The sequence below is a fragment of the Leopardus geoffroyi genome, chromosome E1, assembly GCF_018350155.1.
Source record: "Leopardus geoffroyi isolate Oge1 chromosome E1, O.geoffroyi_Oge1_pat1.0, whole genome shotgun sequence".
Classification (NCBI taxonomy): Eukaryota; Metazoa; Chordata; class Mammalia; order Carnivora; family Felidae; genus Leopardus; species Leopardus geoffroyi.
Window position 1 is genome coordinate 3889173 of NC_059330.1, and position 25794 is coordinate 3914966.

Sequence of the window (25794 nt, forward strand, 5' to 3'; positions counted from 1 at the left end):
GAAGGTCCACCTGCTGGACCACCAAGCAGAGGTATTTAGATGCCGCCCATCACCTCTCTGGTTGGCTCTGCCAGCTGTACCTTTGTTTACTTTTTGGACTCCAACGTAGACGCGCTTCTTGACAGGTGGCCCTGACTGTGCACCACGGATCCCCAGCTCGTGTGTTTCTGTTTCGCCAGCCCTGGATCACCGCCTTCATCACCGCAAACAGCCAGAGAGCTATCTGGCCCACTTCTGGCTTCTTACACACCCTGCCCAGGACATGACTCCTCCCTCCCGGACTCCTGGGCTTTATTTCCCCACAGAAACAACTCAGGATTCCATTCGGATTCCTGTCTTTCGTTTCTTTCTTGCATCCCTGGGTCACAGGCTCCCAAGGCCTGGGGCCAACAGGACACTGTTTCCTTCTCCTCTGCTTACCCCAGGGCAGTGGTCTGCAATCCTGACTGCATATCGTACTTACCTGGGACCCTCCATGTGCCCCCTCGATTTAATTGTCTGACGCAGGGCCCAGTAACTCGTGGCCAAAGGTCAAAAACCACTGCCCTTGAGAAGCCATGTCATTCCTACCCAGGAACTAAGCAGAAGCAAGCCACTCCGCAGAACGAAAGCATCGTCCCTCGTGGCAAAGAGGGAGAGAGGCGAGTTTCTACGTGAAGTTCATTTCCTCGAACCATCGTGATGGTTCCCACGATGAAGTTACAGGAGTTCTGGAAGGGGGGTGTGTGGACAGTTCTGAAGAGGTAAGCACATGGGGTTCGTTAACCCCAACCCTGGAGAGCTGGCCCGCTCCTCTGGGTGTTCCAACAGAGCTGGGTGGACAGCGGCTGTCCCCTCCACAGAGTGGGAATCACTCACCGGCACAGAACGGGCCAGGATCCAACGGCCGTGCTCCCCTACCTTCGTGAGCACGGACCACAGTCTCGCTAGGACACAGTTTCCCAAACGTGCCAGTGAAAACACACACACGGGGAAGCCTTTTCCCCACCCAGGTGAACACGTGACTTCAGGAGCTGAAAAGACAGCTCACGTGGCAGAAAGCACAACCAGAGGATGCAAAGGAACTTTTCCGACCCGGTCCGTATTCCACGCAAACCGTCTTCCCTCAGGATGAGATTCTGTCCAACATACCCGGCTTACTCAATCCAGAAAATTAAAGAACGCTAAAGAGAAAGACCATGACATGGCAAACGCTGTAAAGGGGCGGGATAGATTTTACTAGTTAAAACGAGCCGTTCGGGAAACACATCCGTGATCTCGGCCAAGAACGCTTTTCACCCAACCACGTAATCCCCGTGAAGGAAAATGTCATACCTGATGAGATCGGGCTCTGCCCCCTCGTTCTTAAAGGATGCCAGAAGTAGCCTCTCCCGGGTTATGAGTTCATCCAGAAGGTTCTGTCTCCGGTCTCCTTCAAGCTGTGTTCTGCACACATCTCGTTAAGGTCCAACGGTGGGTGAATTACCTCAGTTTACCTATCGTGTTATTAAGCGAGCTCTCCCAGGCCAGGTGTGACGATTACAGACTCTGACCGGTACTGGCCAGAAGAGACCCGAACCGTTCTCCTCCTCCTCCCGCTCTGACCTTCGACACCACAGACTTCCCAAGTAAAGGCCCTCGACAGAACCATAGCCGCGGACTCGCGGCCACGGACACCGAGCCGCCGCTGAGCAACGCGGCAGGTAGAGATTATTTTTCCTCCCAGTGACCAACGCCGAAATGATTATTCCCGTCAACAGAGCGATCTGAGTCAGGAATTCCTCGGGTGTTGAGTTATAGGTGTCAGTGTTCAAGGGTGTTTGCCTAGACATTAGCACCCCCAAGGCGCCCTGTAAAAAATGAGCCGGGTTCTCAATACTGCCTTCTTTCTTCCGTGTGAATGTGTCTTCACACACCTGGAATCCATTTTGAAAAGTGCTACTCTATGTGACAGATTTGCTCTAAAGGGTGCCCCCATCAGCTCATTATTTAAGCACACCGCATGAGCCTTAAACCCTAAAGAAAACTACAAGGAAAGATTCGGATTTCACTGCGTTATCCTAGCGAGCGGGTTATGCCGGGAGTCCAAAGCTTATTAGCCTTGTGTTGACCGTTATCTGCAACCTTGAAGCAGTTATCTCTCTTTTGCGGATCTCTCTTTGTATGGAACGCCAGATTATCGCTAACACCTCTTCCGGCACAACTCACAAGTTATGGCTAAAAAAAATAACGAGCCAGGGCTACATCCAGAGTTTTCTGTACTAGCTTTCTTGAAGCAAGTTAAGCGAGTTCTTCTAGGCTGAGTGCCAGTGAGCATGTGCGTGCGTTTAAAAGCAAAATAAAACGTTGATGGGGAAGACTTCAGCTATCAAAACAACAATGGGAGAAAGCTAACAGATACTTTTTTTTTGAAGTTTATTTATTTTGAGAGAGAGAGAGAGAGAGAGAGAGCGAGGGAGAAGCAGAGAGAGGAAGAGAAAGAGAATCCCAAGCAGGTTCCGCACTATCAGGGCAGAGACTGATGTGGGGCTCGAGCCCACGAACCGTGAGGTAGTGACCCGAGCCGAAGTCGGAGGCTTAACTGACTGAGCCACTCGGCACCCCAACGGGTACTTCTGTAAGGGCAGACCGGACGCAAGACATAAAGAGTAAGTACAAAAATAAGCCATCCCCAGCACAGTGGATTTTATCTGGCTTTGAGGGGTTTTTTTTATTGGGTGGCTTTTGTTTCATTAGACCTGAAACTGGTAATTCAGAGCCGCCGGGGCCACATTACCTAGTTCTGGTGACAGTAAGGCATTAGGCGGCTGCTTTAGATTCAGTGACACTTTCCTACTTCAAACAGGGGCATCAAACCCTGCACGGACGCCCAAAATATTTCTAAGGAAGTTGGCAGAATCAAACGATAGCATCATCGTTTCCTGGGGTGGGGGAGGCTGGCGTAGCGAAACCATGGCCCAGGGAATCTATAACCCTGGTTGCTATTGTGGATAGAAGGAGCTAGCTTGCTAAAATAATCATCATTAATTTTTAAAAAAGTTTTTTAGAAAACGCTTGAAGTTCCCCAGTAAGATAGTAGTCAGTAAAATCGTAAGTCCCCAAACCAATGAGGCTAAGCAGCCTCCACGGCTTTAGATATTTTAAAAAAATAACAATAAATAAATAACTAAACGAATGCTCTCAACATTCCAGAATGCAGGCTTCCCCGAGGAAAATCGCTACCATGGCTTTTCCGTTTCCTACTTGCCTGCAGTCACCCCCACTTGCACACCATCAAGTAGCAACTGTAACTAAGAAACAGCAGGCTGAAATACTTCCTCCGTGCCAATAAGAAGGCCAAACATTAGCCTTTTGATCATCTCAATACCAAGAATAAATATCAATGTGTTTCAATTAGTGGCAAATTGGCAACAAAGCGGAAGGCTTTTCTTCTGTCCCAAAGAAGTGTGTGGTGGGGGGAGGGAGAGGGAAACAGAAGCTGTGGGCATGAATTGTACACAGCAGACCGGGCATTTTAATTTGTGGAATTGTGAATTATATCCCAATGCTAACTCGCCTCGTCCTGGGTTCTGTTCTCCGGCAATCTGTGGTTTTCAGCGTCCAGCCACCCAGGCAAACAGAAGCTGAACTACAGTTCATTCTTACGATTAAGCACAGATTCCCCTGGCTCAGGGATTAAAAGATAAAAAACAAATTATAAAAGTATCAGTAGAGAAGACATAGGGGAACTTTTCAATCATCTCGGAGTAGGAAAAATCTTTCTCGTCAAGAATGAAAACATAGAGGCCACGAAAGGAAAAGACCAATCTGACTACAGAAATTTTAAATGTCTGCGAAATAAATTTGCAAGTGACAAACTCAAAGTGGCGAACAACGAGACAGAAAGGCAAAGACGTAAAGGAGCACAGAAAAAAGAAACAGTAGTAATTCTCATCCCATTGAAAAACATTCAGTTTTACGTAAGAGAAGTGCAAACAAACATAATGTCACCTCCGCCTATCAGATGAGGAATTGTGACCGGGAAGTTGTGGAAAGGGCAGAGGAACCAGGCACCACTCTCTGCTATTCCTGGTGGGGCTGTAAATAAGTCCAACCACTTACCAGACCGCCTTCTAAATAACAAAATGTAGGGGTGCCTGGGGCGGGGCTCAGTCGGTTAAGCGCCCGACTTTGGCTCAGGTCATGGTCTCATGTTTCGTGGGTTCGAGCCCCACCGTCTCGGGGCCTGGAGCCTGCTTCGGATTCCATGTCTCCCTCTCTCTCCGCCCCTCCCCTGCTCCCTCGCACTCTGTCTCTGTCTCTCAAAAATAAGTAAACATTTAAAAAAAATTTAAAAACACTCAGCTGGACACATATACATTTGTATATACTCAGAAACCTTCTGGAAGGATACACAGACAACTGCCTGTGAGGAGGGGGGAGCTGGGGGATTCAGGATGTGAGGGGGACTTAACTTTTCATGGAATCTCATTTTGTAATGTTTGCCTGTCACATGCTAATTAATAAAAACACAAGTTTCAGAACCATATATATGGTATGATCCCTCGCTAGTCAAAAGAATTGATATTTACATGTACGTATATTTGTTCATACCTAGAAACTAGAAAAGTCTGGGATGACAGGCACCGACCATCGACATCATTGACCATGAACAACAAGATGATGGAGAGGATTAGGGGTGGGGGGGGGTGGGAGGGGGCAGTGGGAAGTGTCACTGGGAAAAAACAATGAGAAGTATACAAGGTAGAAGGTGCTGTTTACAATAAACACAGGAAAGACAGGTTTTAAAATCTGGCAGACACTGGTTACAGAATTAAGCTGGTTAAGAATGGGCTTCATTAAGGAACATCAATTTCAAGAGCCGTAGAAGTTGGTGACTGTGTTTTGTGGGTTAGCAGCTGAAGAAAGGAATCACAGTTAATGCTACAGGAACCCTCAGAGCTCCCCTATGCCAGTGAGGGTTCTCTGGCTTCTCCTGACCAGGAAACCGGCCCTGTGTGGCTGTCACCTGGCTGGTTAATGACCATGCAGGCCTACAGCCCAGCTCTTTCTGCTTTAGGTCAGGGCTTTTCCACCACATCATGCTGGACCTGACCACCACACCTCCCGGGGGCTTCTCTACCCTGGCACTCCCAGTACTGCCCCCACTTAACCTAGGCACATCCCAGCATCCTGTTGAAAGCATTAACAATACTAGTAATACTCATTCAGAATTTTCCCAGGGACCTCCTGCTCATCTGGAAAAGCTGGAAAATTCACCAATTAGGAACACCCTCCTCCTTTGTTTCATTTTTATTTTAATCTACTGAGAGAATGCGGCATGAGGTGAGGGGGGAGGGAAGTAAAAGGAGAAAGAGATTAATAGCCCTTCTGCACAGCACGATTCTTATATAGGGGTTGTTGTTAACAAGAGGTCCGAGAATCGTCCAGAAATGACCATACTACATGTATGCAGACTGATGGCAGCTGGGAGGAGTGAGGGTAGGAAAGAGGGCACACAGTCGGTGGCCAGAGCTGGGACCTCCTTTTCCACCAGTCTGAGGAGTATAACCAAGGAAGGAAGGTCAGAGAACAGACAAAACCATAGTTCCTTGTCAATGGCTAGGCTGGTTTTTTTACATGTAACTAAAGCCCCGTCATGGAGATGTCAGACTCTATGAAATCAGACGCGGACTTCATATTACCGGTACTCACTAACTACTGAAGGCTGAAGCCCAGCTTCTCTGCAGAAACTTGATAAGTCCTTCATCTATTTATTTAATTTAATTTTTTTTAGAGAGAGGGCGCAAGTGAGTGAGGGGGAGGGAGAAAAGTGGGGTTCCCCCAAAGCGGGGCTCATGTTTCCTGGAGCAAGGCTCCAGCTCTTGATAAGGACTTTAAATCTAAGATGAGGTTTAGCACAGGTGTTGCTGGTCCCACTGGGTGCCCCGCCCCCACTCCGGCACCCTGATTTTCTCTTTATTTGGTAGAAGGCTTAAGAATTTTGGCCAGTTTTGGGGCGCCTGGGGTGGCTCAGTCTGACTTCAGCTCAGGTCATGATCTCACAATTCATGAGTTCAAGCCCGGTGTCAGGCTCTGTGCTGACAGCACGGAGCCTCCTTGGGATTCTCTCTCTCTCTCTCTCTCTCTCTCTCTCTCTCTCTCTGGCCCTTTCCCGCTCTCTATCTCAAAATAAATAAAAACAAACTCAAAAAAAAAAAAAAAGAACGTTGGCAAGTTTTCCTTGCGAATTAATGGCTCTGGAGAAGGGAGAAATGTGCAGGGAATTATTTTTTGGTGCCATAACGGCGGATCCCCAAGAGGGCGGTCTACAGTCCTCGAGGCCAGACTTTTCTGGTTCCCATACAACTTCTTCCTTTTTTCTTTCCTTTTAAAGTTAACAAACTCTACTGAGTATATATATGTTCCAGGCTGGGTCCTTAGCTTTCTCGAAGCACCGATCACAGGTTGCAAGTAATATTTTAATACTGGCATTGTCTGTGTGCTTCGATAGAACCTCGTTACACGAATGTAGACTCTGTAAGGACCACCTGTGAATTCCCCATGGTGGCTGGACTTCTTACAACAGCAACAAAAGACTAAGCAGCAGTTAATCTCCAAGGAGGGCTTACTACGTGCAAAGCACCTTCTGTGAATGTTCTTTAACCCTCAGCAGCCATTCTGTAATCCAGGTGTACTTTCGTTACCCCTATTTCACAGAAGAAGACAAACAAAAAAAAAACAAAAACCAAGGCACCAAGAGATTAAGTAACTTGTCCAAGGTCACACAGTCAATGTTGAAAGCTACCTTTTATTCAACACCCACCAAGATGAGGGGCCAGTCCAGTGGGGTGCTTTATAAATAGATTTCCTCCAGCTTCTACACAAACCTTGCAAGGTGAGCATATTTAATTCTGCTCTAGATTAGAGTAGAGGGTCTAGACAGGCTAAATTGCTCTCTGGCCTTGAGGAAGGGGCAGAGCTGGCCCTCAGTCTCAGTTCCGTCTGGTTCCAAAGCCAGCGTTTTTCCCGCCACACCAACGGTGCCCAGATGTTTGGACTTCATGGAGCAGAAAAGTGTCCAAACAAATCGGGGGTGGCGGGAGACTTACGTAAAAGTTGCCAATTATACACTTTGCCAGGTACGGATATTCAAAAAAACCACAGCAGACCAAACTACCATCTACTTTTATTATCGTGGTAACAAAGCAAGGAGCTTTTAACACGGAAAACTAGAAAGAACGTAAGAGAGCATAAAGAAGAAAATCCCTACCGCCGTAAACACGATCTTACCCTCGCTCTTCTCGGTGAAAACTGTCACGGGCAAGTAGAGTGTGTGAGAACCACAAGGGCTCTCCCTAAAATCTACCGGGTTAGCCCCCCAACATCCGCATTCAGTTATGGTGATCACTGCAACCGTCTATCCATCTACCTATCTTCCTAGTTTTTTTCCCCCCCCCTAAAAAAAGACAAAGCGGAGAAAAGCTATTTAGGAGTGCTGGGTGGCTCAGTCGGTTAAGCATCCGACTCTGGATTTCGGCTCAAGTTGTGATCTCACAGTTGGTGAGTGCAAGCCCCCCACTACCAGTGCAGAAGAGCCTGCTTGGGATTCGGTTTCTCCCCATCCCGCTCTCTGCCCCGCCCCTGCTCACTCCTTCTCTCTCCAAATAAATTAAAAAGTTATTTATACTTTTGAAAAACTATTTCTATAGGACTTCTCCCAAGACACCAGAATACCTTTTTATACTGAACCCCTTTGTAAAGAGATTTTTAAATTCTCCTCAACTTAGTAAAGATGCTGCCTTTGAAAACCCAACAAAAAGACGAGCTCGCGTAAGGCCAAGTCTAAGAATAATTTTGCTACTACCTGACATCTCACATACAAGCCTCCCGTGGCACACGACTTTTCTCAACCAGAGAAGCAATGAATCGCTCCTGTCTCCAAGAAGCACTGTGAATAGAAATGAATGGTTTTCAGCAATTTGAAACTCTCTGGCTGCAGGACTTTAGTTTATGAATCGCAAACTAACCGATTCAAAAGCACAGGACTTTCATTTTAACTTCGCATCTCTTCTTGCCAGGAGAAAATACTTTTCCAAGAAAGAGCAACAACGTCTCAGGCCTTAACTCCATGAATTTAGCTGTTTGGAAGGCATGTGCATAGGACTTATCTTTCTGGCAATCCCTGGTGTTCTTTGGAAAACTTCACAAACGCATAAATTTACGAAGTAAAGTGCTGTAAACTCTCAACTACCCAACGCGGTAAGGGAATGTGGTATTCAAATATTCACATTAAAAAAGTCACCCGGCATTAATTATGCCTCAAGAAAAGAAAGGCTTAAACTGTCACTCTGTTGGCGATTTACGGACAAAAAATTTTCTAAGAATTACAACATCATAAAGTATACCTAATAAAGCGCAGTGAACACTGTTTAATCTTTCTGATGATTAAGGAGGGCCCTGAGGATTTGCATTATAAACAGGATTTGTTTTGGCACTACAGCAACATGCCAATTAATAGGGAATTCTAGCTGAAGACAGGCCAGGTGACAGATGACTGTGTTATTTCTACTACGGTAGAATTCAGCTTTTAAACAACTGGCTTTGGGGCCAGACAGCCCTGCATCTGAGTCCAAGTTCTTCCACTCCCCGGCTGTGGGGTCTGGGGCAAGTTACTTAAGCTCTCAGATTCCTCTCCTCAGTGTAAAACACTCCCCTGCTGGGATGCGGGATTTTTTTTCCAGCTCTGTCCCTGACTTGGGGTGCAAAGGTTGGCCTGGCCTCACTACCTTTTTTTTTTTTTTTTTTTGTAAAGAAAATAAGGAGCCACCAACACAGACTAATAATATGAGGTTATTAGGACTCACAAGTGGCCACCTGACACATCTTAAATCTGGAGGATAACTGCTATGGAATTATTTGAAATAGTTGCAAACAGAAAGGTCAAGGGAAGGGAAGATGTGAGGAACAGAAAAAGAGTTAACAAGAGGCCTTCATACTAGAGAAACTACTTCCTTTCCATTCTATCAGCAGAAACGGTCTCCCTGAAAATACAGAGGTCTTGAGCGCCCCCATGAGGCGGGTGATCTGAATTCTGTCCTAGTAAGGGTTGTGTTTCTAGTAGAAACAGACCCAATCATTTGAAAAAATACCTAAGAAAGAATACTGTTACAGTGCGGTTGGGTTTTTGCTTTGTCCTACAAAATTCTAAATTATCTGCATTAACATCCTTAAGTACTTTCATAATGTATTTAATAACTCTGTTCAATATTTTAAAATATTTTTAGAGATTTTTAGTGCTTCATTCAGCAAATTGTGAGATGACCACAAAACCAAAGTCTAAGGGATTTCAAAAGACGGTCTGGCTGAAGGCATTTAGAACAAAGTCAAGTCCATTATTACTGCCACATGCTTCTCCATAACTAATAACCAGCAGGAATTAGTAACAGTGAAAAAGGAAGGGTTCTTAATTTGTTTCTTTTTTTGCCCTATAGTTGAGCACATAAATATTATAAAATGAATAATAATAAGTTATGTTTATGGAAGTTACCAAGTCGGTAGTTGTTAATATTATACCGTGAAGCAGTGATTTAGTTACCTTTTTAACACACATGCTTTAGGGAACAGCAAAATGAGTTTGCACACCTTACCTCACACACACACTTCCTGACACTTGGTACTCAAAGTAGAGAAAATAGCCAAGCCGATTGGAAACTACCTGAGGTCTACATAACAGGACTCGTTGATTTTGATAAAATAAAAACTTTTTTTATAATACTGTGCAGTAATAAACGATACCAGATAGAGGGTAAAGTTACAAAGTAAACGTATCAGACTATTCCAACTGTGTTGGGGCGCCTGGGCTCAGGCCATGATCTCACACTTTGCGAGTTCGAGCCCCACGTGGGGCTCTGTGCTGACAGCTCAGAGCCTGGAGTCTGCTTTGGATTCTGTGTCTCCCTGTCTCTGTTCCTCCCCACTCTTGCTCACACTCTGTCTCTCTCTCAAAATATATAAATCAATAAACATTTAAAAAAAAAAGGCTTAAAAAATAAATAAAAAATAAAGGACTGGTTTAGGGAATGGGTCACATGGATCTTAAATTGATCAAATGATGAACTTCTAAAAAAAAAAAAAGCTTCAATACTTGGCAGGGTCGGTGGGAGGTGGGGGTGATGGCCCAAGTTGCTTCAAGTAAATGCTCTGTTCCCCGCCCACACTCCCAAACCTCCCAAAACCAGGGGCGGGATCTGTGCTTTCCAAAGAACGTTAAAGCAAAGGAGTCACATCTCAGTAATCTACATAAACAGAAAAAAAAAAGAGAAAGAAAGAAAGAACCCCAAAGGTCTATGGTGGCTATTGGCATTGGCCTCTCAGAAAAGAAAATGGATCACTCAGAGCTCTGGAAAGTTTAGCATGATCCCAGCCCGGGATGATCACAGAAGGCCTCCTGTGGGAGCAGTGGCTCACCACCTTCGGGGCGTGTGGCAGCGCAGGGCTCTGGGCAAGGACAGCACCGACGAGAGCACTAGCTCTCTACACTGTCAAGGTCACACCCAAGAACGGCCACAGTACTTAATTCCATCAGTGTATGTTCGCCTCGCCAGCATTTTCACGATAGAGCAGGGCAACAGACACTTAAAATAGAAATCGAGATTATAGGCAATATTTGGGAAACCAGGTCTTCCTCGAGCTATGGAAAAAAATCTGGGTGGCCCGGATTCCTTCCTTTCTCCAAATAAGACTGCTTTTTCCTCCCACTCTAGAGAAGAGGTGGAAATGTTTACATGGATACATCTGATGTGTTGACACAGCTCTTAGCAATAAGTCCTTCAAAAGGGCGATCTTTTCCTTCAGACTCTGCAACAAAGCTCTGATTGTCACGGTCAGCTGGAAAGAAAAGAACACATCCTAAGTATGCTAGTCCAGAGGTGGGGGAGCTACTAAAAACATCACGTAAACACATTATGATTCCTTCAAGGACCAGCTGGCAGATGCTTAACTTCCCAAGGACACCTTCAGGGTTCTAAGGTATTCAAATTTTGGTCCAGCCGCCCACCTGATGCTTGCATCCGCTGTATAAGGTGACCAAGTGGAGAGCCAGCCCATACCTGAGTAGACAGTGACGGGAAACCAACCCCTGGCCCTCACAGTCTGAATCCTGTCCCCTGAGCATCTACCCCATTCGCCAGTGAAAAACCCAAGTGTCTTCAACCTCGCTTCAAATGACAAGACGTCAAGTCTCACTGCAATCCCGCCAGTCTGCTCTGAACACACTGGTTTACTTAAAACCCATTTAAAAGTTTTGTAGCAGTGTGTTCTTCTTATAATGATGCTCACCACCCGTGACTCTTTTTCCAGGAGTGTACAGATTTTCTTAGTCGTTCTACAAACCCAGAGGAAACTGCTGTTTGTGACTCTTGAGTGCTATGTTAAAGGATGGAGGAAGGTAGGGAGAGAACCTCTGGGGAACTGAGAAAATAGGAAAACTGAAACTGCCCATGTAAATTAAATACGGCCAGCCACGCGGGAAATCAGAGATAGGTGTGAAAAGACAGACTAGCACAGATTTCATCTGCTACCTTGTTCGAAGTAGCAATTACATAACTTCAGGGGAAGGGAGGACTCCCTCCCTAGGATTAGCAGGGTCACACACACTAAGGGAAAAACAGCAGAACAGTAGAGGCTGGCTGAGGGCTCACACACATCAAGCAACACTCAAAGGTATCAGCAGCCAAGAAAAGTCTAACCTTAACTATTCTAATACCTCTGGGAACCACGGAGAAACCACCCACAGTGTTTATGAGGAAATACCACGGAGAGCAGATCGCCCCTCGTTCAAGAAGAGTAAAACAAACAAACATAGCACAACACACACACACACACACACACACACACACACACACGCCCCAAACTGAAGAGCAGTCTACGAAATTAAAGCTCAAAAGCATTCAAGAGATCAAAGGGTATATGGCCATTAAAAAGTATGACGGAAACCTCGATTTGTCGACATAGAAAGATAGCCAGCATAATTTATTAAAAGAGAAAAAAAATCAAGTCCTAAAATGAAATGTCACCCACAGAGAAAAAAAAATCAATCTAAGAACTAAATACTTCAAAATGCCAAGGGCGATTATCTCTAAGTAGTGGATTTTTTTAATATTTTATAAGAAAAATGGTTACTTTTAAAACCAGGAAAAGTTTTCCATCATCATAATCTGCAAGAAACCTTCCAAAGCACAGAAAAAGATGAAGAGCCTAACTCATATTTTAAGCTAATACAACCCTGATAACAATCACTGACAGAGATACTGGGGAGTGGGGGGAGGGGGTGGGTGGGTGGAGAGGGGACGGGGGAGAGAAAAAAAGAAAACAAGAAAAAAGAAACTACATGCTAATCTCCTGTAAGGATTAGAAAATGCAAAAGTCTTTAAAAATATTAGCAAAGCAAATTCAGAATTACGTTAAAATGACAACATACCATCACCAAGTAGAATTTATCCTAGTAATTTAAGAACAGTTTGATGTTAGAAAATCTAATACTAAATCCGACAGTGTTAATGGTTACAAACAGAACAAATGTATGATTGATACAGCACAGGGGAAATTAATTAAAAACAAAACAAAAAGAAAGAAAGAAAACTAAAAATGGAACATTACTACCTTAACCGTAATATTTTCCAACATTGGTCTAGAAGTTGTAACCAACGCAATAAGACAAGTTAAAGAAATACACAAGGGCTGGAAAGAAGGAGATGAAATCATTATGATATATAAATGGATATGTCTATTTGGGAAAGTTAAGTGAATCCACTGACAAATTACTAGAAACCAGAGAAGAAGTCAGTCTGGTAATCAATCTTAAAATGAAAAAAAAAAAAAAAAAAAAAAAAAAATCCAGGGCATTTCTAAATTTAAGTACTAGGTAGGGAGCATTTCTTTTCATCATTATTTTTAAACATCATTAACAACACCAACAAAACCTAAAAAACATCTAGCACCTGCCTGGCACATTGCGACTATGTAGTAAATACTGATAGAGGAATGAATAAAAGGAAACACTCGATACTGTAAAGATGTAAGCATTCCCCAATTAATCTATGAATAAACTACACATCTATTCAAAGTCCCATGTGGAGTTCTCTTACTAGAAAAGAGGTGGTAACAGAGGCACAGGACAAATGAATTGTAATGAAGCCATGCGAAATTATTCTAAAACATAGATAAAGAGAAATTTAAAAGACAAGGAATATGTGTGATAGAGGGGCACTTAAACAATGAGATATTAAATCTTCATAAAAACTACAAGAATATGATGCTGGCAGTTAGTGAAAGCTTCACTAATGTGACAGAACACGAGGTCCAGGCGCAGTATGGCTGTGCAAAAATAAATTTAGTGAATGAAATACAGGATTATTTCATATCTTTTTTTTATGTTTATTTTTGAGAGAGAGACAGAAAGACGGCAAGTGGGGGAGAGGCAGAGAGAGAGAGGAAGACACGGAATCCGAAGCAGGCTCTGGGCTCTGAGCTGTCAGCACAGAGCCCAATGCAGGGCTCGAACTCACGAACCACGAGATCATGACCTGAGCCAAAGCTGGATGCTCAACCCACTGAGTCACCCAGGCGCCCTGTGGATATTTCATATCTTGGGGGGGAGAGGTAAAGAATAATTCAGCAAATGGGAAAAAATAAAATTTGATGCCTAAAACGTACCAAAATAAACTTCAAATATTTTAAAGATACATGTTTAAAAATAAAATAAAAACAGGGACGCCTGGGTGGCTCAGTTGGTTGAGCCTCCGACTTTGGCTCAGGTCATATCTCACAGCCCGTGTGTTTGAGCCCCGCGTGGGGCTCTGTGCTGACAGCTTGGAGCCTGGAGCCTGCTTTGGATTCTGTGTCTCCCTCTCTCTCTGCCCCTAACCCACTCACATTCTGTCTGTCTCTCTCAAAAATAAAATAAACATTAAAAAAATAAGATAAAATAAAAACAGAAGGAAAGATTAAAGAAAATTTGGAAGATTAGATGAAATATTTAGATAATCTCTGGGTATGAAAGACCTTTCTCAGGGGCACCTGAGTGGTTCGTCAGTTGAGCGGTTGACTCTTGACTTTGACTCAGGTCATGATCTCACGGTTTGTGGGATTGAGCCCCATGATGGATTCTGCTCTGATAGCATGGAGCCTGCTTAGGATTTTCTTCCTCTCTCTGCCCCTCCCCCGCTCACATTTGCTCTCTCTTTCAAAATAATAAATAAATTAAAAACAAAAGAAATAATAAGTTAGGTTAAGGACATATACTGGCAATTCACAAAGGAAGAAATATAAGTATCCAATAAATATATGAAAACAGGTTCAATGGCATAAATAACAAAAAAAGCATATTAAACTATTATATACTTACACCTAACAGAATGAGTAAGATTTTTAAAAGATAATTGGAATTGGGACAGAATTGTATGTTGAAGAGGCTTAAAATTTTATGCAACCTAAATCCAGAAAGTCTACATTGGGAAACTTTTCTACCATGGGCAATAATTTGGCCACACTGAAAACTCATTTATAATTAGAAATTAAGTACCCAAGAAGATTATACCAGTTAAATGAATCAGAGGTCTAAATGTAAAAAAAGTGAAACCATACGTTTATTAGAAGAAAACAGAAATGAATTCCCTTACATCCCAGAAATAGCAAAAGGTATGAGTGAAAATACAGAAGCAATTAAAGATCGCTAGCCAACTCTGTTTAAAAAATAATGCTTTCGGGGTGCCTGGGTGGCTCCGTCGGTTAAGCGTCCGACTTCGGCTCAGGTCATGATCTCACGGTCCGTGAGTTCGAGCCCCGCGTCAGGCTGTGTGCTGACAGCTCAGAGCCTGCAGCCTGCTTCAGATTCTGTGTCTCCCTCTCTCTCTGACCCTCCCCTGTTCATGCTCTGTCTCTCTCTGTCTCAAAAATAAATAAAACATTAAAAAAAAATTTTTTTTAATGGGCAGAAGACACGAATAGACACTTTTCCAAAGAAGACATCCAGATGGCCAACATACACATGAAAAGATGTTCATCGTCACTCCTCCTCAGGGAACTACAAATCAAAGCCACAATGAGGTATCGCCTCACACGTGTCAGAATGGCTAAAACCAACAACACGAGAAACAACAGGTGTTGGCGAGGACGTGGAGGAAAAGGAACCCTCGTGCACGGTTGGTGGGAATGCAAACTGGTGTAGCCACTGTGGAAACAGTATGGAGCTTCCTCAAAAGGTGAAAATAGAACCACCGTACGATCCAGTAATTGCACTACTGGGTATTCAACCCAATATAAACACACTAATTCAAAGGGATACATGCGCCCCTATGTTTATTGCAGCTTTATCTACAATAATCAAATTATGGAAAGAGCCCACATGCCCACCGATAGCTGAATAGAGAAAGCAGATGCAGTGGACATACACAGTGGAATATTACTCAGCCATAAAAAAGTACGAAATCTTGGGGCATCCGGGTGGCTCAGTCGGTTGAGCATCCGACTGTGGCTCAGGTCATGATCTCACACTCATGGGTTCGAGCCCCGCATCGGGCTCTACGCGGATAGCTCAGAGCCTGGAGCCTGCTTCGGATTCTGGGTCTCCCTCTCTCTCTGCCCCTCCCCGGCTCGCGCTCTGTCTCTGTCTCTCTCAAAAATAAATAAAAACATTAAAAAAAAAAAAAAAAAAAACAAAGGAAAGACAAACTCAGACTTAAGTGTGTGTGGTGGTGCCTGTGGTGGTACAGTGTCTGAAACTGTGTTCTGCAACCCCTAAGACAGACCCCATGAGCAGAAAGATCTCCCTGTTCTGATTGCCAGAAAAGAAAAATACCAACTTGGAAGGGGAAAGGTTAGAGAGAAACCCGCGGTGTTGGGATCTGAATCGAAGGAGCTAGAGTGAACCCATGAGGGTCTGGAAAACACAGTTCCCCAGCCAAATCCTACCACTGCTTTTATACAGCCTGCAAGCTATATAAAATGCAAATTATTACATGTATTACATAGAATAAATGTAAAATGTCAAAAAGGCCATTTGGCAAGAACAGATTCTCAGAGAGGTGAAGGCGTAGCCTCTTGTCCTGCAGAGCCCGAAAGATTGACTATCTGGGGCCTGAGCCGGACTGGAAATTGTTAGACACTTTTACGGTTAAACAGGAGAAATTAAACGGGTGTCATGCTTTGTTTCGTCTCAGTTATAACGATTCACTGATTGACTGTAAGGTCAATGCAACGCCCGTAAGCTTAGCAGCCACACACACACACACACACACACACACACACACACACACACACACAGTCTCAGCAGTAGGAGGGTTTGCAGAGCTCAGAGCTCGGACAAACCATCCCGGGTCCTAATTCTCTCCTGCTCTCACCCTGATTGTATTTTCACCACTTCTTCCATGCTGATTTTGCTGTTGGATTTTCTCGGCGATGTCTTGTGCAATTTGGCAGGTGGCATCGTACATGGAGAACCTGCATCAAAGGCATAAAGGAGAAGAATGCTTCAGGCTCTTTGAAAGCAACTTTCTGCAGGACTTGTGCGCCACTTGTCAGTTCTAGCCACCAAGTCCAACGGGGAGGATGAGAATAGTGAACACAGCGACACGTGTTGCTGTTATAGGAAATTCTGTGTGAGCCGGGCTCTGTTCTGAATGCTCCGTTTGTAACAATTCGCTTCATCCGCACAAAAACACCAGGAGACGGGCACCACTCCCATCGCCATCTTACAAGTGAGAAAATCAGCACAAACAGGTAGTAGGTCCACTTGGCCAAGTGGTACCGCCCACTGCAAACTATGTCCCCAACCACTTGTTCGAATTCATCCACTCACAGAACATCCGGCAAACATTTATGCAAGGGCTCCTCTGGGCTGAGCACGGTTCCAGGCACTGGAGAGCAGGGCAGCGAACCGAATGGACAAAGTCCCTTATGCTCAAGGAGCATAAAATAAATAAAGACACAGTATGTCCAGGGCTGGTAGGCGCTAACAAGAAAAATAAAGCAGGATAAAAGAACAGAGAGTGACGGGCAAAGTGAGGAAGCCAGCCAGGCAGGTATCTGGGGAAGAGCTTCACAAAACAGGAACAGCAGGTACTGTTTATCCTCCAACAAAATGCACTGGGGACGCAGGACACCCCCTCCGGACATCTAAGCTCGCAAGAACTCTCTGGAAACATTTGCCGAGCTTCTATTTGTTATTCAGAGTGTCAGGAGGCTTTGAAAAATCCACAATAAATTCCCCGGGGTCCCTTATTTTTTCCTTCTGGGACAGCCTTTTCGCTTCCTATTTGTTCTACAGAGAACAGCTAAGTACACCTTGTATCTCTCCTACCAGGTGGCCCTGCTCTGCAGAGGAGGGACTAGGGCTGTCCTAGTACAAACTAGGGAAAACTGCTGTTTGCCCCCATGTCCCCATTTCTGCTTGAAATAGTAAATGATCCGTTTCTTAAAAATCTTTGAACTCCCATACATTACTCATCCACTGAGGGAACTCGGCAAATGTGTTTTTCGATAACGGCAAAAAAAAAAACCAAAAAAAAAAAAAACCAATCTCGCGTCACTTCCCTTAGCAATCTTACTAGAGTAATTACGGCGATGGGTAACAAACTGAGTACCTGATCTGGGCCAGGCCCTACTTCTAATCTCATGAGGTAGGATCTCTGACAATGTCCCACTCTACGCTGAAGGAGCATCACGCGTGTATGCGTGTGAAAGTGTGTGTATGTTCACGCATCCAAGAAAAGAGCAAGTAACACAACACATAGTTAAGAAAATAGGAGGGGAGCTGATAAGGAAAACAGGGTCCTGATTCCCAGCTTTACCACATTTCTCCTTTTCCCCTCCATACCGTCGCCTCTGAAAAGAGGAGCGCACACAGGTCTGGCTCTGTGGTCCCAGACCAGACCTATGGAAATCGATAATAAGGCATGATACGCTGCCTAACAACCACAGAGCCTAAATGGTAAGTACTCCTGGAGTTTGGGAGGGAGAGAAAGTGGTGTCGGCCGAGGCACTCGGACTGGACAGGGCTGGGCCACGAGGTGACACCCTGGGCTGAACGGCGAGGTTGAAGCAGGAGGGAGGGGCACATTCGGCTGAGCAGCCCTGGGTAAGAGGGTAAGGTATAAAAGGGGACAGATGCGTGGAAGCTAGTTTCTGCGGAGTCTTGAACACCAGAATTATTAGGGGAGGCTTTTGAAAAAAGAGGACGTTGGAGCTGTAGGGGATACTCTGGCATACCGAGTGAGCCCCTGAAGAGGTTCTAGGAAATGCAGAAGGCCAAAATCCCACGTTTTGCTCCCAATCTTTTTTTTTTTTTTTTCAACGTTTATTTATTTTTGGGACAGAGAGAGACAGAGCATGAACGGGGGAGGGGCAGAGAGAGAGGGAGACACAGAATCGGAAACAGGCTCCAGGCTCTGAGCCATCAGCCCAGAGCCTGACGCGGGGCTCGAACTCCCGGACCGCGAGATCGTGACCTGGCTGAAGTCGGACGCTTAACCGACTGCGCCACCCAGGCGCCCCAGCTCCCAATCTTTACGTTCCCACATTAGCCTTGGAGAGTGCTAGTTCTGAAACTCTGCTACATGCTGGGATCACCAGGGAATCTTGAAACAACAACACAACCGATTCCTGGCTCCCAAACCCAAGCATCCTGCTTAAACGGGAATGGTGGTTTTTTTTAATGTTTATTTTTGAGACAGAGAGAGACATATTGTGAGCAGAGGAGGGACAGAGAGAGAGGGGACACAGAATCCAAAGCAAGCTCCAGGCTCCAAGCCGTCAGCATAGAGGCCGACGCGGGGCTCGAACTCACAAACCATGAGATGGTGACTGGAGCCGAAGTTGGATGCTTAACCAACTGAGCCACTCGGGCGCCCTGGGAATGGGGTTTGACCTGAACACGAGGAATTGTCAAAACTCCCCCTGGTGTTCCTACCTGGAGCAAAGTTTGAGAACCACAAGCACAGAGGTCATGGGCAGCCTCATCACAGTATCAGACACACGAGTACCTAACGTAGTAGTTGAGGGGCACCCGGGTGGCTTAGTCAGCAGGGCCTCTGACTCTTGATTTCAGCTCAGGCCATGATGTCGTGGTTCATGAGTCCAGCCCCATGTCGAGCTCTGCACTAATGGCACAGAACCTGCTGGGATTCTTGGCTCTCCCTCTCTCTCTGCCCCTACCCCACTTGTGCACACACACTCTCTCTTTCTCTCTCTCAAAATAAAAAACATTTAAATAAATAAATAAAGTACTACTTTAGGAAAATTAACCTGCACTCATTTACACAAATGGCTGGGAACGAGAGAGGAGTGGCAGGAGCCCAGAAGACTCCCATTCCATAACTGGTCACCAGTATCTCCTGTCTGCAAGGCCCACAACTAAAAGCATGGGGTCAAGGCAGAAACAGACAGCATGAAAGAGCTGCCAGGGGCGCCAGGGGGGGCTCCGTCGTCGGCTCAGGTCATGATCTCGCAGTTGGTGAGTTCGAGCCCCGCGTCGGGCTCTGTGCTGACAGCTGGGAGCCTGGAGCCTGCTTCGGATCCTGTCTCTCTCTCTCTCTCTCTCTCTCTCTCTGCCCCTTCCCCACTCACACTCACTCTCTTTCTATCTCTCTCAAAAAATTAAATAAACGTTACCAAAAAAAAAAAAATGTTTTAAAGAAATGCCAGAGGCATTTGAAAGAAAAACCAAATATTCAATAATCAGATAGGAGGAGGGCAAGAAAAAGTGGATGGATGACTGGAGTTTTCAGGCCCAAGGGACACAGAGGATGGTGATGCCACAGCAGAGACCGAAGACCTGAAAAGGGGAACACGCAGGAAGTCCCCTGTTCTACCACAAAAACACTGAATGCACAGTTAAATTCATACACACGTAAGATTGACTTAAAAAAAACAAAAACCTGGGGAAAAAAGATGTGGAAGGCAGGAATGATACAAGTATGGCAGAAGGCTGGTAATTATAGGACCTGGGTGAGGAGTACAAAGGTGGTCGTTAGACTACCCCTTTCTGTATATTCTTTTACCTTCCACAACATTTTTGAGAACAGACCAAAAAGAAAAAAGAAAAGACCAACCAGAATACAAAACTGTTAAGGTCTGTTTCACTCTAAAGAACCCAGGAAGGGTGCATCGCCAACACACATGTTGCCCTGGCAGGAAAGCTAATTAGCTTTAGCAAAGAACCTGTTCAGAGACAGTCATCCTTCTATTAAAAAGCGAGCCTACTGCTTGCTTTGATACGCCGGTAAAGCAGTCACGGCTCTATGCCATGACTGACCAGCTGAACACCATTCAGGAGTAAAGCATCATTGATGTACGATTGTCAACAGCACGAACAGAAGGCTGTATGTAGCCAAGTCTGTTTTTATAAGGTTTTCAAAGTCCCGTTCCATACTCCCTCCTACCCTCCTGACCAGCAACCCACTTGGCAACGGAGCTAAGCTACCAGCACAGCAGAGTTTCCACCTGTTTCATAGTCAACGGAGACATGAGAAAGCCACGGAATCAAACTACCTGAGAGCAACGGGAAAAATCATAAATGCGTTTTCAGCATGAACTGGGGAAGGGGCTTGGGGTCCAAGGACAGCTTCCATCAATCTAAATGGATTATCACCTCTGAGCTCTATTTCCTACCTTATGTGTAAAGTGAGGGCGTCAGCTTCCAGGAAGTGGAGGGCAACTTAGCAAAACGTTATCAAGAGCCTTAAAAATGTTCATATCCTTGAACCCAACAGTTCACTTCCAGGAAGTGAGAGATGGAACAAAGGGGCTGTCTCTGCAACAGTTAAACAAAACAAACTCTAATATTACAAAGAGGTACAAAAGAGGGAAATAATTTTGGTTATTCATATGATGCACTGTTATGTACCATTAAAAAAATCCTGTTTTTAGTAAATACTTAATGACACAGGGAAACGTTCCCTGCTTTGTCAAACATGCAGGTTTCCCTCACTAACCAAAAGTAGTCTTCCAATGAAACCTTTCATAAGGCAAAATGGGGTATAACGCAAAAGGGCAATGACCACTAATCATACAGAAAATTTTTTGAGCTTTCTCAGACCCCCAAAAATGACCTCTCTTGGTTTTTTCTGATACCTTAAGGCACATCTTGCTAACAGGTGCACAAAATAAACCAAAAAAAGCGCACAGGTTTTCACAGACACAGCTCAAAGCTATCGCAGTCTGATGCTGTCATGCTGAGTATAGCTCCCAGGGAAGGAGCTTGGGGGGGGGGGGGGGGTCACTCTGCTGGTTGGGGTGCACAATGCCCCTAAGACAGCTTGCTGCAAAATAAACGCTGAATGCTATTTTCGCTTTCCGCATTTTTTTCATAAAAGCAAAAACCCCCTTCAGATTTCTTTTGGTTAGAGAAAACAGGAACTAAGGGAGGTCTTTCCTAAAAGCAAAGTGGCATAAGGTGAAGTTTCAAAAAGCCACGGACGCTTCTATATGTACCATTATATGTACATACACACGCATATTATATAAACTAATGTATTCATTTTAAAAATCAATAATGGCTATCATTCCAAATGACAAAGTTGAAGATGTTTCTCCCCTCTGCAAATATTCAGTACTTCCTAAATTTTCTATCAGGGTGTATACAATTGTTAAAACTTGGTGGGAAAAAATTAGCGTTAAATCAAGTAAGCCATTGGCCAGGTCACCCAGATCCCAGAGCGTGCTAACTTTGATCTTGCACACCATTCTCCTGGTAGCCATCCTGCCTACAACTTCAACAATTATAAATTCTACCAGAAATATTAATCTAAAACATAAAGTCCAACAAGAACTTTACAGAGCTATATAACACGCTTTTCATTATGAAACAAAAAAAGTCAAGTCCGATATGCCATAGCAATATGTTCCTTGGGGTCAGTACTTGTGTCTGTCATCGTTCAGTCCTTGGGACTCAATTGTGGAGGGAATGACCCTTACCAGCTATTGTTCTGCTGCAGAAGTTGCAGCAGAGGAAAACAGCCTTCGTGACGCTGACTCAGGTAAGGGTTAAATGCCCTATAAACAAATGCGTAATTTCCCTCCCTGATTCCGGTAAGTTTTTTTTGAAGGGCCCACAAGATCTAAGTCCTAGAGCCAGCTGGTGACTTAACTGGCGGGTGACCATGCATTCTGAACCTCGGCTTCTCCGCCTGTGAAGTAAGGGGCCGGGGGTGGGGGTCACCAGATGGACCGGCATTGCACGAAAAGGTTACTTGGACTTCACTTTCCCGAGAGTCCAGGGAAGCCAGCACCAGCCACCTCCACAGCCAGGACGGGCGGGAAATCTCCCCAGATGCAGCCGAGAAGGACTGAAGGCATGTTCCGGGGTTCGGCACAAGCCCGCAGCTCCCCGGGGTTCCTCCCCCACCCCCCACCGTCCGGGGACGCCCCTGAGAACACCGAGGGTGGCGGGACACAGCAGGGTCTCCCTCGGCAGGGGAAGGGGCCCCGCTGCCCCTCCCCTCTTCCCGAACGTTCCCCGGCCCCAGAGCCTGGCGACCGCCGGCTCCCCGGAAGCCCGGCCTCCCTCGCGAACCCCTCCGCGCGGCCGCCCTCACCCCGGGCTCACCAGGGGTCCGGGGCCATCGCGCTGTCTCCGCCCGCCTTCGGACACTTCCTGCTCGCGGCAGCTGACTACGGCGGCCCGCGCGGCTCACACCCCGCGGTTCGGCCCGGGCGCGACCGGAACCCGCCGTTTCCCCCGGTGCGTGTGCGCTGCGGCCTCCAAGGTAGGGAAGCCACCCCCCCCAGCAGCCCTTAGATCGGCGCGAACAGCCCGGCGCAATTAAAATAAAACTTTTGGACAAAAATCGAAGCATTTTCCTGGGAAAGTGGAAGCATCTCAAGCCCTCCGGCAGTTACCCGAAGTTGCAACCCGCTTCAAACAAAAAACACACAAAAACTGGACTGTGGGCATAGTTGCACAGCTGTGTACATTTACTAAACCTCAGAGTGAATTTTATACGTAAAATTATGCCTCAATAAAACTTAAAAAAAAAAATTTGTTAATCTTGCTTCAAACAAAGGACCCAAAGAATGGCAATTATAGATTGTCTTATAGCACCCTTCCCTAAAGGACACTCGGTGATTGGTTATGCGGTTGAGTCCGTAGGGGGAAACGTGCAGCCAGTGCCCCTAAATTTTCAGGGAAATTGGAAGGAAAAGGAGCCCTCTCTGCTTCCGCAGCGGGAGCTCAGGGCTCAGCAGCCGGGAGCGTGCGCGGGCCTGGGCCCGGCGCGCATGCGCGCGTCCGTTACCATACCGACCAGGAGACGCTGCGCGGCCCGAGGCAGAGAGAGGGAGCGCCTGGTGTCCAGGGGATGGAGAACCAAATTCCTCCCAAGGCCGAGGTGGCCGAGGTGGCCGAGGTGGCCGAGCTGGAGCTTGAGGCCGCGATCGGCTTCAATGGTGAGGCCTCGAACGTGTCTGGGCGGGGGGTTGCAAGCCCTGGGGATGAGTAGCACAAACAGGGACCATGGGACACCGGGTGGCACCTGGAAGGCAGCGGGACCCTGGCAAGGGCCAAATTCTCTCCTGCCCCCAAGCCTGGGGAATCACATCCTCGCCCCAGACCTCAAAGACCGGGATGGTTTCACAGCACCTAAGAGGGACAAGTGCCTGCTCACGGGACCGAAGCATGCATGAGTAAGGGTGGTCGTAACCCATCTCCCCCTGGTCAGCTCTGCCCTGGCCCTGTGACCCCGCGAGCCCCGCAGCTGCCTGCCCCTGGGTAACCGCGGGATGGCTGAGTCCTGTTCGGCCCCTGGGCACAACTACCAGAACCCCAGCTGATGTGCCCATGAGAATGGGCTGGGGACCGAACGTGGCAGTGAGCAGCCGTTTTAGGGGATGATCTTGTCCTCTAACCCGGAGAAGGACCCTAACACTGAGGGTGTCAGGGGAGGCTGTGGAGGCGGGGAGATGCTTCTGTCCTGGAGGCCTGGCGGTTCTCTGTTCACACCTTATTTATGACTGCCTGATAGTTTGAACACGAAGGGGGGTAGTGCTCTTTGTTTTTGTGTGTGAAGGAAGGAAACAAGCGCGTTACATTTAGAAAAAGCAAACTTTTTTTTTAAAGTGTGCTGTGCCGCCCGAAAGTTTTAAAATTGTAATATTGCAGACCAGAACTGTCAATGGCTAAAGCTTTAGGCACATTCTGGAACCTAGAGCTTGACTCTCCGTGTTAGTTTAACAGTCTCTTATAGATAGTGGACACTTCTTAGTACATCTGAGATATCGGCCATCTTTAGAGCTGGTGGCAAGGTCATTGGTAAAGGAAGTGAGTGACCGCTGGTGAGTGCAGGGGGTCAGTGCAGAACCTCGAACACAGCGCTCTGCAACTGAATTCATGATGTTTTATGGAGCCCTAAGAGTAAATATATGGGGGCAACCTGGTGGCTCAGTTAGTTAAGCCTCCTACATTGGCTCACATCATGATTGATTTCCGGGTTCGTGAGTTCGAGCCGCCGTACCCGGCTCTGCAATGCCGGGGCTGGGTCTGCTTGGGATTCTCTCTCTCTCCTTCTGTCTCTCTCTTTAGCTAAAATAAACTTTAAACATTAAAAAAAAATTATAAAAAAAGAGTAAATAGATGGTACATTATATTCCAGTGCCTTCCATGGCCATTACTAGTTATCTTGGCCTTTTAAAATGGCCCAAATTAATGGAATTATTTTTACTTTGCTGGTTTTGTGACAATTTATATTATATTCTTTCCTGTAGTCAAATACACATTTATCTAGAACCACTATATGCCAAATAGTATGCTATGTTCTGAGAATACAGGGATAAATCCATAGCCACACTTAAGAAGAGTTTAGGAAACTGGAAAAATACAGTGAAGCCCAAAGAAAAATCAGCCATCGTTACATTTTGCAAAGATAGTGCTGTTAAAGGTTTGGTGTGATCCTTTCAAATATATATTTACATATAAACTTTAAAAAAATTTTTTTTCATTTTCATTTTTTATTCTTTTACATTTATTCATTTTTGAGAGCCAGAGCACCAGCGAGGGAGGGGCACAGAGAGAAAGGGAGACAGAGAATCGGAAGCAGGCTCCAGGCTCTGAGCTGTCAGCACAGAGCCCAACGCAGGGCTTGAACTCCCAAACGGCAAGATCATGACCTGACCTGAAGTGGGATCCTTAGCCAACTGAGCCACCCAGGTGCCCCTTTTTAAAAACAATTTTTAATGTTTATTTTATTTTTGAGAGTGATGCAGGGGGTGAGGGGAAGAGAAAGAGAGAGAGAGAGAAAGGGAGACACAGAATCCAAAACAGTCTCTAGGCTCCCAGCCCAACACAGGGCTCGAACTCACGAACCACAAGATCATGACCTGAGCTGAAGTCAGTGTTTAACTGACTGAGTCACCCAGGCACCCTAAACCTTTTTTAAATGAACGGGGGCTCATACTGTATAATTTTAGACTTTTTTTTCCTACTTAACTCCACTTAGCACTATGCCATGTACATTTTCCCTTAGCACAGAGTTTGAGTGGGGGAGGGACAGAGAGAGAGAGGGAGAAACAGACTCCAAAGTGGGCTCCAGGCACTGAGCTGTTAGCAGAGAGCCTGACTCAGGGCTCGAACCCATGAACTGTGAGATCATGACCTGAGCCGAAGTCCGAAGCTTAACCAACGGAGCCACTCAGGTGCTCCTGTGCAGGGGTTACTATAGGGCTCTTTTATTTTTATCATAAAATAGTGCAACAGAAATTTAGAATGCCATAATAAATACCAAGTATTGCACACAGGATTAGCAAGTTTTGATACTGTTTCTTATTTTAGTTAATTTTTTTGAGTTT

General features: G+C 45.7%; 2 protein-coding genes across 7 annotated transcripts in view; one reads left to right on the forward strand and one right to left on the reverse strand.

The window, feature by feature from the left end:
• The window catches only part of STX8 (syntaxin 8), a 249885-nt gene extending 227212 nt beyond the window's left edge, over positions 1–22673 (reverse strand). For both annotated transcript variants that reach the window (XM_045490407.1, XM_045490406.1), the window contains exons 1-4: positions 22562–22673; positions 16359–16458; positions 10754–10848; positions 1315–1425 (exon numbers count right to left, since the gene is read on the reverse strand). In XM_045490407.1, coding sequence (XP_045346363.1) covers positions 1315–1425; positions 10754–10848; positions 16359–16458; positions 22562–22578 — 323 coding nt within the window. In that variant the 5' untranslated portion in view covers positions 22579–22673. The remainder of the gene's footprint in view (positions 1–1314; positions 1426–10753; positions 10849–16358; positions 16459–22561) is intronic.
• Positions 21956–25794, forward strand: part of CFAP52 (cilia and flagella associated protein 52) — a 45794-nt gene continuing 41955 nt past the window's right edge. Inside the window, exon 1 of one of the 5 annotated variants that reach the window (XM_045490401.1) lies at positions 21956–22721. In XM_045490401.1, the coding sequence (XP_045346357.1) occupies positions 22178–22721 (544 nt within the window). In that variant the 5' untranslated portion in view covers positions 21956–22177. Of the gene's footprint in view, positions 22722–23266; positions 23401–25794 lie in introns of those variants that run through there. The other 4 variants (XM_045490399.1, XR_006715311.1, XM_045490397.1 and 1 more) reach the window with 4 other exon arrangements.